Genomic DNA, 13165 nt, shown 5'->3' with positions numbered 1-13165 from the left:
CTTAAATATTTGTGTGCTTTAATAAACCGTAATTTATTTAATAATTTCTGACAAATTAGTGTAAGTTGTATACTATTAATTTCAATCATTTGTGTTTGTTTTTTCTATACTCCATATTTATGTGTTATTGTATATATTTTTATTTTTTTTATTATGCTCATTTATGATGATCTTAGTTTTCTTTAATTGAGTTGTTTAAAAAATTAGTATTATTCTATAATTCTATTTTTTAAGCTATATATATAAATTTGTGTGCTATATTAAATAAAAATATGTGTCACACTTAAATATTTATGTGCTATGATAAATCATATTTTTTTTAATCATATCTGTCAAATTAGTATGAGTTATTGAACTATAGCTTCTATTACCTGTGTATTGTGAAAATAAAAGAGTGTGTATTGTTTTACTTGGTTTAATTTACACGTTATGTGATATAGTGCAACAGAACTCAATAAAAGAATATATACATAAATTTTGATGTAGTAAAAAATTGTGTTATAATTTAAAAATGTGTACTATATATAAAAATTTATGTGCTATATTAATAAATTTGTGTTACGTTTTAATTTTGTATGCTATATTTCAAAAATTTATGTACTATACTTTAAAATTTGTGTTTTCCAACAAAAATTCATGTAGTACAAGCTCTTTGAATTGTGCGTCTAACGAGCATTAGAGTACGTGTCACGTGTTTTCATTCTGAAAATGGTTTTAATTGTAATTAGATCAAATTAGTTAAATTTAATTATAAAAAATAATTTGTACATATAACATTACTCTTAATAAAAATAATTATTTTATATATTAATTACGTAAATAATTATTTAAAAAAATTAATTTAATTACACAATTATATAAAATACTTCATCGGTAATCAAAATTAAAATTTTAAAAATATATAAAAACGAACAAATTTTATACAATAGACAAAATCCATCAAACTTGAAAGTAAACAAGTTAGAGGAGAAATTAATTGAAAGTCACCTATAGTTTCGTGACTAAAATGACGGCAAACGTTATCCATAGATTTCAGACATTTTAGTATTTTACTTTCCTCTTCTCTTCCGTCCTCTCCAAACAACTTATCTGTTACTTAATAATTTAAAATTTAAAATCTTAAACCTTGTTTGGAGCTCTGTTTTCCCTCATCTGGAACCATAAACTAGGGTTTACGTTTTTTTCCAAGAATTATCCCCCCAAACCCTTCCTTTCCCTCACAACCATACACTTATCCTAATTATTTCTTTCCATTTTTTCTTTTCAATTTTCTTGGGGAAATTAAAAAAAAAAAAGAATTTTAAAAATAAATATTCCACATGAGTGGAGTGAGTACCAGCGGTGGAGACGATGGCGGTGGCATGCTCGTGCCGGCGCCGGCACCGATGCCGATGCCGAGCACGAACACGCCGCCGCCGTTCCTGAGCAAGACGTACGACATGGTAGAGGACCCTTCAACGGACCCGATCGTGTCGTGGAGCGCAACGAACAATAGCTTCGTGGTTTGGAACCCACCGGAATTCGCGAGGGACCTTTTGCCGAAATACTTCAAGCACAACAACTTCTCCAGCTTCGTTAGGCAGTTGAACACTTACGTATGTTCCTTCTTCTTCTTCTTCTTCTTCTTGTTTTTATCGTTGTTGGAGTATTTTTGATTGATTGGTGATTTTTTTTAATTTTATTCTTTATATTTTGCGTCCTGGACGATTGAATTTGAAGGGAACACTGTTGGTGGTGTTCTTTCCGTGAACAATAATAGTTCCTTTTGGACTAATTAGTAACTAATAGTACATTTAGAATGTTAGTAACTTCTCCAGTTGATGAGTGTTTGGTATATTTGGATATGTTGCAAAATGCAGAGAAAATGTGATTCTGAAATTATCTATTCATATTAGTCTTTGTCTATGGAATTGACTTACTGTCGCAGTATAAGTGAAAAAGACTATATGGTGGTGTCATGATTGGCGATTTTCCCCTTCCTGGGGTCTGAGTTTTGGTATCGGTTTGGGTTTAGTTATGTTGTTGATTTTCATATAGACTGGATATAAAGTAGGAATTTTGCTTCATCTATCTCTTTTAATTAATGGTGATTGCTATGATGTCTAACTTGCCAAAAAAGTTAAGAACCAATATTTAATTTGAGAAGTATAAAACTAAATAATTTTTAAATATTTAAAGTTTGCTATAAAAGATAGGTTAGGCAAAAATTAGGCACCAACTCATAGGCATAGAATTGGCCTTAATTATATTAGACTGGTTGGAGTTGGTTGTTTATGTATCAAAGGAAGAATACTAGAATAGCCCCAAAAATTTAAATTTGATATCTTATCCTCCTGCATTATCCCGGCAACTAGATGGATCACAAGAGGGAAATTTGACAAAGAAAGCCATTCTCAGGTTAATCAACTGCACATTATAAGCCTAGTTGAAGTAAGGTAGACTTGTATTATATCGAAGATGATTTAGGAGTCTACAGGTTCTTCTATGAACTGTATTGTTTAACACTTTAACTTAAATGTAACTAGAATGTTAGGGGTGGAGTTGGGTGGGTGAAGATGGGGAGTCCTATATCCTCCCATGATAATACAAAAACATGAGCCTGCTGATATCAATTATTAAAAGTATACTAGTTGTAGTTTTTACTAGTCTTTAAGAGACGTATAATGTGGTAAATCTCATTGCAACATCTATTCCAGTTCTCGTGGAGCAGGTGTAGATTGCCATGATTTAGGTTAGATGAAATATTACCATTGCACCATAAATATAATCATATGTGGTCCTACTTGTATATTTTTAGTTTGGTTGTACTTGTTTACTTTAGTGTTTAATGTGACAAGAAAAAGTTACTTCGGCTTTGGAGGTGGATTGACTACCTTTTTGTATCTTGCTTTCTTACAACATTAACTCATCATGATTATTCATTGAGCAGGGTTTCAGGAAGGTTGATCCAGATCGCTGGGAATTTGCAAATGAAGGATTTTTGAGGGGCCAAAAGCACTTACTTAGAACTATAACTCGGCGGAAACCTGCCCATGGTCATAGTCATCAACAGGCTCCACAATCACATGGACAGAGTTCAACAGTAGGGGCATGTGTAGAAGTTGGGAAGTTTGGGATTGAGGAAGAGGTTGAGAGACTTAAAAGAGATAAGAACGTCCTCATGCAAGAGCTTGTGAGGTTGCGACAGCAGCAACAGGCCACCGATAGCAAGATGCAGACAATGGCTCAGCGCCTTCATGGAATGGAGCAACGACAACAACAAATGATGTCATTTCTGGCAAAAGCTGTTCAAAGCCCAGGATTCTTTGCTCAGTTTGTGCAACACCAAAGTGAGAACAATAGACGCATAACTGAAGTCAATAAAAAGCGTCGGCTCAGACCGGAAGGCATTTCCGAAACTGAGCCTGCTACTGTTCCTGCTGGACAAATTGTGAAATATCAGCCTATGATGAATGACCTAGCAAAATCAATGCTAAAGCAAATCATCAAATGGGATGCTTCTCATGTCGATGCTCTAAGTAAAAACTCAGATAATTACTTGATTGCCGATGACACCATGACTTCAACCTGGCCTTCTGGTTCTGGGGTAACACTTCAAGAGGTTTCTCCGGCTTCATTGCAGTCCTCCCACACTCCTGCTGCTACAGGGACTCAAGGACACATCCCATCAGCAGCCATACCTGATATTCCGTCTTTACCACAAGTTGCAGCTCCTGAAAAAGTTACAAAGGATGGATCATCAGGGGCACCTCCTATCCATGCTTCTCAAGCAGATGTTATCATGCCTGATCTTCCTCCGATAAATGAGACAGAGACAAGAAGTAATATTCAAATGCCCGAAGAAAATTATAGGGGACCAGAGAAAGGGGACGAGGGATATATGGATCCTAATTCACTGGGAGTTGGTGCGTCATTTCCTATTGATATAGAAGGTTTTTCCCCTGAAATAGACATCGACGATTTCTTATCGAATCCTTCTATCTGGGATGATCTCTTGCAAACTCCAGTGCCCGTGGATATTGAGGAAGATGTTGCCAAAGAGTCCAAGGGTAATGGGGTGGAAACAACAGAAAATGGATGGGACAAAACTCAACGCATGGATCACCTTACTGAGCAGATGGGTCTTCTTTCTTCGGATGTACAAAAGAGAGTTTGATGTCTATTAAATCTATGTTAACCTTCTATATTATTGTCTAAGGTAACCCCTGACCTAGAATGCATTGGTGCTTTGTCATCGATACTTAATCAGTTCCTTCCAATGTTATAGACAATATGTAAAGTTGACGATCTGATAAATATGTGGAAAAGATATTAGGGTAATGGTTGCTCAAGGAGAATAGAAGATCTTGTATGATGAAAAATTACAGGCAACGTCAATTAAGAGAAAATCGTGAAGATTCATTCACTTTTAAATTTTAATGAATTTATCCGCATCAATACTTTATGTAGACTTATTTCATGAAAATTAATATTTCTTTTGTAATTGATTTAAGAAGTGATGTACAGATAGTTTAGTGCTTTTTATCTTTTTTTTTCTAATTATTCATTGTTTATTTTTAATATCATGTACATTCAAATTTGCCGCGAGAATTCAAGTTTATGCAACTTATGCTTGATTAAAGGGTCATATAGACTTCAAGTCTCGCGCAATGATCTTATTTCTTATCAAATTTGTTTCGTTGCTCTTTCCATACTCAAGGACTTTTTTTGAAAGGCTTTAAATTACGGTGTTTTAGAAGTAAACTATCATTTTTACCCACAAAAAATTTAAACACTGAAAAATCTATTCATGAAACAATGAAATTCAAGTTGTACTTATAAAAGATGGATTTCTACGACAAAATTATCTAAACCCTAAAAAGCTACCCAAAATTCCCAAATCACCCTTCTTAGCCTAACCTTACCCATCCTAATGTCTAACTCCCTTTATGGCTTTCTCATCCGCATCTACTACAACCACCAGTGCCACCATCACCACAACCACCACCGTTGTTACCTCCTCCTTGCCACCACCATCCTCCCAACAAACAACCAGATTCAGAGGTCAAAGTTGGATAGAATCATAGCAACGCACGAAACCTAAACCATACTAGTCATGCCACCATCCCCATAACTATGGTCCTTGCCACTACCATAACCATCACCTCCATCTCCATCATTTTTGTTGAATCCACGTCCACAATGGCTACCACCGCGGCTAAATCTACCCCCACCATATCCACGACCTCTTCCACTTCTGAAGCCATCGCCATCACCTCCACCATCGCCAACACCTCCACCGTCGCCACGGAAATGAGGCTCGTTAACAGTGATGTTGCGGCCGTTAACAAGGACAGTGCCTCCAGTGGCGAGCTCTGTCGATGGTGACAGCAGATGTGGCGCTGGTGGAATGGCTCCTCTATCGCATCCCTCCTCTTTCTCTGGCAAACCCGAGCTCTCCATCTTTTCGTTTTCTGCACCACCAGCTACAACAGCGATGACAGACGTTTTTGGCTGCTACTCCTTCCTTCACCGTACACGGTGATGGTAGGGCTTCTGATCTAGTGGTCATTCCTTTCTTCTCTCACTCCTCCATCTCTCCTATTCCTCTTCACCGCCTCCCAATCTTGCCCTCCCTCTCCAGGAACAACAATTATTATTTTGTTTGAGTCTAGTTTGAATATATGATCGTGATGTTCACTAAGGCAGGAAAAACAAATGATTGTTGATCCTACGACTAGAAAGAAGTTATACTTATTTTGAATTCTTTTTTTAATCAAATTATAGTTGTGATTTGCAATGGGAATAGAGAGGGGCATAAGGGACGAAGGGAATTAGGGGTAAAAGAAAGGTAATTTGGAATTTTTTGGTAAAGTTTTTGGGATTTAAATAATTTTATCGTACAGAGTCCATCTTTCATGAGTACAACGTCAATTTCGTTGTTTTATGGATAGATTTGTCAGTGTTTAGAATTTTCATGGGTAGAAATAGTAGTTTCCTCGTGTTTTGGCTTGACCTCAAATAAAGTTTCTTTTTGTCCAACGCAAAATACAGTTAGAGTCAAATTTCCAACTTCATGTTAAAGAGTGCACCTGTTAAGAAAAGAAGAAAAAGAAAAGATAGCAATGTCATTGGAGTATGGTGTATCTAAATTACATTAATGATTTTCAATCTCCCCTCACCTCTTTCATTTCCACTTTTTACACAAGCACACCTCCAGAAATGATAACAAGACTGGGAATTAAACAGGCCCTAGGTTGACATGGTAACCGTCAAGAATCAATTCGGACTTTTCAGATACCTTCAACAATCAGTAACAATGTCTTCTCTGTTTTTCTCATTCCCCCCCTCAAATTGAAACTTAAAGATGGGAGAAGAACTTTTATGCGATTCACTGGTATTCAAGCATCACACATTTCCTATAACATTATAAGAAACGAATCAGGTTATAAACACTCCACAAGGATGATAGTATGAAGAAGGAATTCCCGTGAAAAGGTATGGAAGAAAAAAATTAGGTGGTGATGCAATAGAAGGAATCCACTTTTTCTAGTGAACACGTTTAAGCACAATTATATTATAAAAATCACTTGTGATTGTTTGGGTCAAGGATTACCTTAGGCAACATGAAAGTTCAATCAAATTTTACAGGTAATCAAGCGCTCTATTTTGCTTCAGAAGAAAGATGACCCATCTGCTTTGTAAGTTGATCCAAATGTTGAGTTTTATCCCAACCATTTTCGGCTGGTTGCACCTCATTAACTTTGGAAGCTTCAATATCAGTCTCAGTATCCTCTTGCACTGGGGTTTGCAAAAGGTCATCCCAAATAGATGGATTTCCTAAGAAGTCATCAAGGTCCGCATCAGGTGAAATTCCTTCAAAATCAATGGGAAATGATCCACTAACCCCCAATGAATCAGGATCCATAAATCCCTCATCACCAGCTTCAGGAGCCATATAATTATCTTCCGGAATACCAAGCATACTTCCAGACTCTATTTCATCTATTGGTGCAAGATCAGGCATGATGACATCTGCTTGAGGAACATGGATAGAAGGTATGTCAGATGCTCCAACCCTTGTAACCTTTTCAGGAACTCCAGCCTGTGGTAAAGATTGAATTTCAGGTTTGGCAGCTGAGGGAACATGCCCTGGAGCCCCCGGAGTAATTGGAACATGAGAAGACTGCACTGAAGTTGGCGGGACCTCCTGAAGTGTTACTCCAGAGGTCCAGCTTGAGGAGCTGCCACTGTCCATCGCACCAGATGAGGATGACGAACCATCACCAATCAGGTAATTATCAGGGTCTTTACTAAAAGATTCTGCTCGAGAAGTATCCCATTTCATGATCTGTCTTAGCATTGCTTTTGCTGAATCGTTAATCAGAGGTTGATACTTAACAATTTGCCCATCAGGAGCAGCAGCAGAGTCAGTTTCAGCAATACCTTCTTGCTTGAGCCGGCGCTTTTTGTTGACTTCACTTATACGCCTATTATTCTCATTTTGCTGTTGTACGAACTGCGCAAAGAAGCCAGGGCTCTGTACGGCTTTAGCAAGGAATGACATCATTTGTTGTTGTCTTTGCTCCATGCCCTGAAGGCGTTGAACCATTGTTTGCAGTTGGCCATCAGTGGTCTGTTGTTGCTGCTTCAGCCTGACAAGTTCCTGCATGAGCACATTTTTGTCTCTTTTAAGCCTCTCAACCTCTTCCTCGAGCCCAAACTTACCAACTTCTACGCATGCCCCTACTGATGAATTTTGTACATGTGATTGCTGAGATTGTTGATGATGACCATGGGCAGGTTTTCTTCGTGTTATATTCCTAAGCAAGTGCTTTTGGCCCCTCAAAAAGCCCTCATTTGCAAATTCCCATCGATCTGGATCAACCTTCCTAAAACCCTGCTTATTGCATTACAAGGATGAGTTTATGATGTTCAAAAAGGAAAAACGTGATTATGAGGATGTCAACAGCACGCTAGAGATATTTCAGCTCTATAACTTGTTGTATAGAGGAGTTCTGTAAAACTTGCATAGCTAAGTTAAAAAATGGACAGCTAGAATAAAAACAATACATGTTTCAAAACAAAACAGTTCATCTCACTCCAATGAAGGCAATGAGGAGATCATTCTTGCAATACAAGTTGTAAGCTTATAAAAGCCTAAAAGACTAGTAACAGATATCACTATTTGCATATTAGATAATTGTCATCAATTCAACAACAACAAAGCCTTTATCCCACTACGTGGAACTGTGATCAATTCAATGACACATAAAATATAATCTGATGGTCAAACAAGAAAAGAGGTAAGATCATTAATGTCAACACATGAACCGACAATACGGGTACTAGATAAGACACCAAGGTCCCAAGTCCATTCCAATTTAGAAAACCAACATGAACTGACAATGCAGGTACTAGATAAGATGCCAAGTCCCCAAGTCCATTCCAATTTAGAAAACCAATATATCCACAAATTGAGCCTTGGGACAAGTTCAAGTACAACTTACTCTTTTATGTTTGTTATCAAATTGAATGTTCAATTAATATCAATAATACAAAGTATTAGATCTCAATGCCGATAAGCTAAGCCTTTTAAAGTATTCTGTCACAGGTTGAATATATGACTTCAAAGGAATGAAAAAGATAAAATATTTACATTACAGTGATTTTAAAGTAAACCGACAAATAGAATTTTCTTCCACTCATATGAGGATTCAGCATGTCTGTATTTGGAACACAATCATGTACGAGTGTCAAAGGAGAAAAGAAGAATAATGGCCTACAACAGCAATAAAACCACACACTAAATAAAACACATAGTCCTAACTCCTAAGCACGCAAGAGCAACTTATCAAGTCCACAAAATGGTTACGAAGCTTATTTCCATCAATCAATATGCAGTCAAAACAGAGCTACCTATGTCATTTGTTACAAAGCTTATTTCCATCAACCAATATGCAGTCAAAACAGAGCTACCTATGTCATTTCATTGCTCACAAACCCTAGACCATGTGTTGTCTTTTTTGTTTGCAGAAACAGAAACCAGATAGTAAATACACATCTCCTCATCCTAAATCCTCCTCAAGACAACATATATATGACTTACTATAATTAGGCTTATACAATACTTGCAATTGACACATTTGATAAATATAATGCATCAATAAACTATAATCAAGCAACTGATTAACCTGAGAACTGCTTTCTTTGTCAATTTTCCTCTTCTGCTCCATCTAGTTGCTGATACAATGCAGGAGGATAAGATATCAAATTTAAAATTACTCAGTTTTCCGATATATAGTAACGAAAAAGGCAATCCCAACCCTGGATCTTTTAGTTAAATTAAACAGCAAAGCAAAGTAGTAAATTTCCTACTTGAGGCCACTATACACTGTCTTTGGAATGAACCAAAGTGCTATATTTGATAAAGAGCAGTTAAGCCCAAATCCTTTTTGGTTTTTTGCAAGGTCATATTTTTCTGCCAACCCATTTGCAGATAGTGAATCAAATCCAGAGTCATGCACCAACATCATATATTTCATGAATTCATAAATAATCCACAAAAGTGCAAAGCATGCAAATCCAAAGCTATCATCTACAGTCTACAGTTACTAAAATCAATCAACAATCAGCAAATCAACCAATTCAATGAAGAAGGAACATACATAAGTGTTGAGCTGTCTAACGAAGCTGGAAAAGTTGTTGTGCTTGAAGTATTTCGGCAAAAGGTCTCTCGCGAATTCCGGTGGGTTCCAAACCACAAAGCTGTTGTTCGTAGCGCTCCACGACACGATGGCGTCCGTTGAAGGGTCGTCCACCATGTCGTACGTCTTGCTCAGGAACGGCGGCGGCGCGTTCGCGTTCGGAATCGGTACCGGCGCCGGCGTGGCCCCGTTAGTGCTTCCTCCGCCAGCGCCATCTCCACCGCTGGTAGTCGCATCCATTCAAGAAAAAGACCTGTCTTTTTCCCTTGGAAATATGAATAAGAAAATCTGGGATTGATAATAATTAAAGAATAAGAGAATGATCTAAAATGTCACGGAAGGTTGGGAATATGGGGGCATTGTTGGAAAAATGTAAACCCTAGATGATGGAGGATTGAGGGAAGAAAGAGAGAGTGTGTGCGCGTGTATTGAAACTTGAAAGAGAGTAAGATTTATGAAGAGTGGATAGATTGGAGAGAGAGAGGAAATGGAAGTATGGTTTGAATTTTATGGGAATGAGGAAAGAAAGGGTTTTCTTCCCTCTGTGGGGGGACAGCGTCACAGCAGGCGATTATGGGAGAGAAAAAGCAGGGTTTCAAATCTAAAACAGTCCACCAGTAGACATGATAAAAAATAAACACCAATTTTTTTTCTTTTTTTTTTTTTGGTTGTACTAACACAAAATAAATATAATCTAACTTAGTCTAATTTATAAAATAAATATTCATAATTTATTCATTAAAAAACATAAAATAAAATAAAAAATATTAATATAACATAAAAGTTTATTTTTTTGTAATTTATTTTTGTTAATAATAAAAAAAATTTAGACATCGATTTTTATCTGATTTTATTCTTAATAAAGACTTATTGAGGCACTTTAGATTTTAATGCATAAAGTCAGACACTTCATTATTTGTCAAACTTACATCCAAATCTACTACTTATCTCATGAAATGAATTTTTTTCAGTTTTTTTAACATTTGATAAAATATAGTGTGATTTCTCACATTTAATTTTATAAATAGGAAAAAAAATAAATAAAAGAAAGAAAACAATAAATAGTTAGATTAAACACTCAACACTATATAATTTTTTTTGTTTACTCGAGAGGATCCACTCCCTTTATCTCATGATTTATGTTGATGACATTATAATAGGTAGTGATAATATTAAAGTTGAAGCCCTCGTTATTAAATTGAACCAGATTTTTCCATTGAAAGATATTTAAAAATTGAATTTCTTTTTAGGTTAAAGGGCCGTCAAAATGGGTTAAACACATTAGACCAATCCGTTAATTTATTTAAAATTAAGCCCGTTTAAATTTCGGGTTAAACGGGCTAAATCCGATTAACCCGAAAAAAAACAAAGGGTTAAACGAGGTAGCCCGTGGGCTAAATGAGTGGCACGTTTATTATTTTTTTCAAAAAAAGTAGCACTTTTAGCTGATATTTTTTCGATCTGACCCATCATCTAAAAAAATATTATATTTTAAAAGTTTTGACCAAAAAATAATTTTTTTTTTGTCAAAATATTCTTTAAAAAATAAAATTAAATAATAAACGGGCTAATCCGTTTAACCCATCAGATTGACCATAAATAATCCAGACAAAAAAATTATGGCCTATGAATAAAGTATGTTTAAAACGGGTCAGCCCATGTAACCTACGAAATTAACGGGTCGAATTTAAATGGTTTGGACTAAAATTGTCATAACTATAAGACAGATCTTATATACTCAGTGAATAAAATTTCACAATTCATGTATAATCTAACATTACAACAATGGAAGATTGCCAAACGAGTGTTGAGTTGTTTAAGAGGTACAATTGATCATAGAATTATTTTCAATAAATGTACTGATTATTGTTTGTTGTCTTTTGTTGATGCAGATTGAAAAAGTAACCTAGATAATTGCAAATCAATCACAGGATATTGCACATATATGGGCTCTAATCCGGTGTCATGGAAGTGTCATAAACAAAACAAAATTAGTAGAAGTACAAGAGAGGCAGAATATAGAGTAATGACATCTGTTCAATCAAAAAATGGCCTCCATCTAACAGTTGGTTGAATTGAATGTGAAGCAATCGATTTTTTTATAATATTTTGTGATAATTAGAGTGCTTATCTTTTAGTTCAAAATTCAATTTCACACAGCAGATGCAAGTATGTGGAACTTAATTTTTATAGTTTAAAGAAGCATGTTAATAAAAAAAATTGTGTGTAAATTATATAGTGACTCAAGATCAGATTGCTGATCTCTTAATAAAACCCATGTCTATGAAATTGTTTGATAAATTTAAAGTCAAACTTAGGATGAGAAATAATTCCTTTTAAATTAAGAGGTGCTAAGAAAATAAGTTAAAAGGATAAAAATTTGTTACAATTTATTATAGAATGTTGGTTTTTACACTAATATCTAGCTACATTTTCTCTTTTTTAAGTGTGTATAAATTTACTGTAATATATTATTTTTTACATAATAATTAAAGCACATATTTCACAGCTTCGTTTTTTTTTTTTCACTCAATGATCTGTTTTCATCTTTCACATATCACAAATATTCTCAGATACGTTAAGAAAAATTAAAATTTTAGAAAAACAGACATTAGACAATATGAATAATGAAAAACTTAAAAAGTTTAAAGAATATCTCACAAGGAGTACATGAATTTTATAAATGTTGCATGTGTAATTTACTAAAGCAATGCCTTGTAAAAACTAAAATCATTATCACTAATTAGTTCGTTGTCGTCATGATCACTCTACTTCAAAAGTTATTTCTTGAAAAATTTGATCCCACACTAAAATATTAAAAAAAAAATCCCTCCAACCTAGGACATGTAAACATTGAGTTCTTTGTCTCCAAGGTTATAGTAAGACCTCATAACATTCATTCAATGTTGAACAAAGTTATTAGAACATTCTTATCAGGCTTGAGCTATCAAAAATCCTTCCAATAATCATAGTGAGTTGGTCCAATTGTTTCTTTTCATAAAATTATACGACAAAATTATATTTTTCGTTGACTCAAAACTGAATTTTTTTTAATTGGATAGATTCAAAGGTCCAATTGATTATAATCCAATCCATGTAAACAAAAAAGTTTTAAGGTATGCAAAATTTTAAAGTTATAGACTTAAGATATTTCCATATCACATCAAGTATTGATTTTTTTTTTTAAATGAAACACGCTCAAAAAATATACCTAAGGTCTGACTATGCCTCTAAAATAACAATCCATTAAAAAAAAAACTATAACATGGTCTAGTCTGGACTGATTGGACCTATGAATGAGGAAGAGAATTGTTGATTAACTTTTGATAGTTAAAATATTTAATAGATAAAAAATTAAAAACCATTAAAAATGTTAAGATAAAATTGATATATATTAAATCTTAAGGTTTTTATAATTTTAAAAATTTTTAGAGATAAAATATACGTTATCCCAAAAAATAATACCGGATCCGAGCATT

The 13165-nt window shown here is 34.8% G+C and overlaps 2 protein-coding genes across 4 annotated transcripts; one reads left to right on the top strand and one right to left on the bottom strand.

Moving 5' to 3' along the window:
• The first annotated feature begins 1083 nt into the window (after positions 1-1083).
• Positions 1084-4510, top strand: LOC130979093 (heat shock factor protein HSF8-like). The gene is made up of 2 exons (XM_057902447.1): positions 1084-1595; positions 2930-4510. Exons 1-2 carry the CDS (start codon positions 1320-1322, stop codon positions 4154-4156), a joined length of 1503 nt encoding a protein of 500 aa, XP_057758430.1. The 5' UTR covers positions 1084-1319; the 3' UTR covers positions 4157-4510.
• A 1349-nt stretch (positions 4511-5859) lies between these two features.
• Positions 5860-10262, bottom strand: LOC130981968 (heat shock factor protein HSF8-like). Of its 3 annotated transcripts, none has more exons than XR_009087067.1 (4): positions 9648-10262; positions 6596-7879; positions 6162-6398; positions 5860-6071 (listed from the first exon to the last, which is right to left on the bottom strand). XR_009087067.1 is itself a non-coding variant. In XM_057905751.1 (4 exons), exons 2-3 carry the CDS (start codon positions 9213-9215, stop codon positions 6644-6646), a joined length of 1278 nt encoding a protein of 425 aa, XP_057761734.1. In that variant the 5' UTR covers positions 9216-9222; positions 9648-9876; the 3' UTR covers positions 6075-6398; positions 6596-6643. The 3 variants fall into 3 exon arrangements, 2 of the variants coding, with proteins under 2 accessions (XP_057761734.1, XP_057761732.1); XM_057905751.1 differs by lacking the exon at positions 5860-6071 and adding an exon at positions 9174-9222 and having other exon boundaries at positions 6075-6398; positions 9648-9876; XM_057905749.1 differs by lacking the exon at positions 5860-6071 and having other exon boundaries at positions 6075-6398.
• Between the last annotated feature and the right edge of the window lie 2903 nt (positions 10263-13165).

Source organism: Arachis stenosperma, chromosome 5 (assembly GCF_014773155.1).
Source record: "Arachis stenosperma cultivar V10309 chromosome 5, arast.V10309.gnm1.PFL2, whole genome shotgun sequence".
NCBI lineage: Eukaryota > Viridiplantae > Streptophyta > Magnoliopsida > Fabales > Fabaceae > Arachis > Arachis stenosperma.
This window is presented reverse-complemented; position numbering and strand designations above follow the sequence as displayed.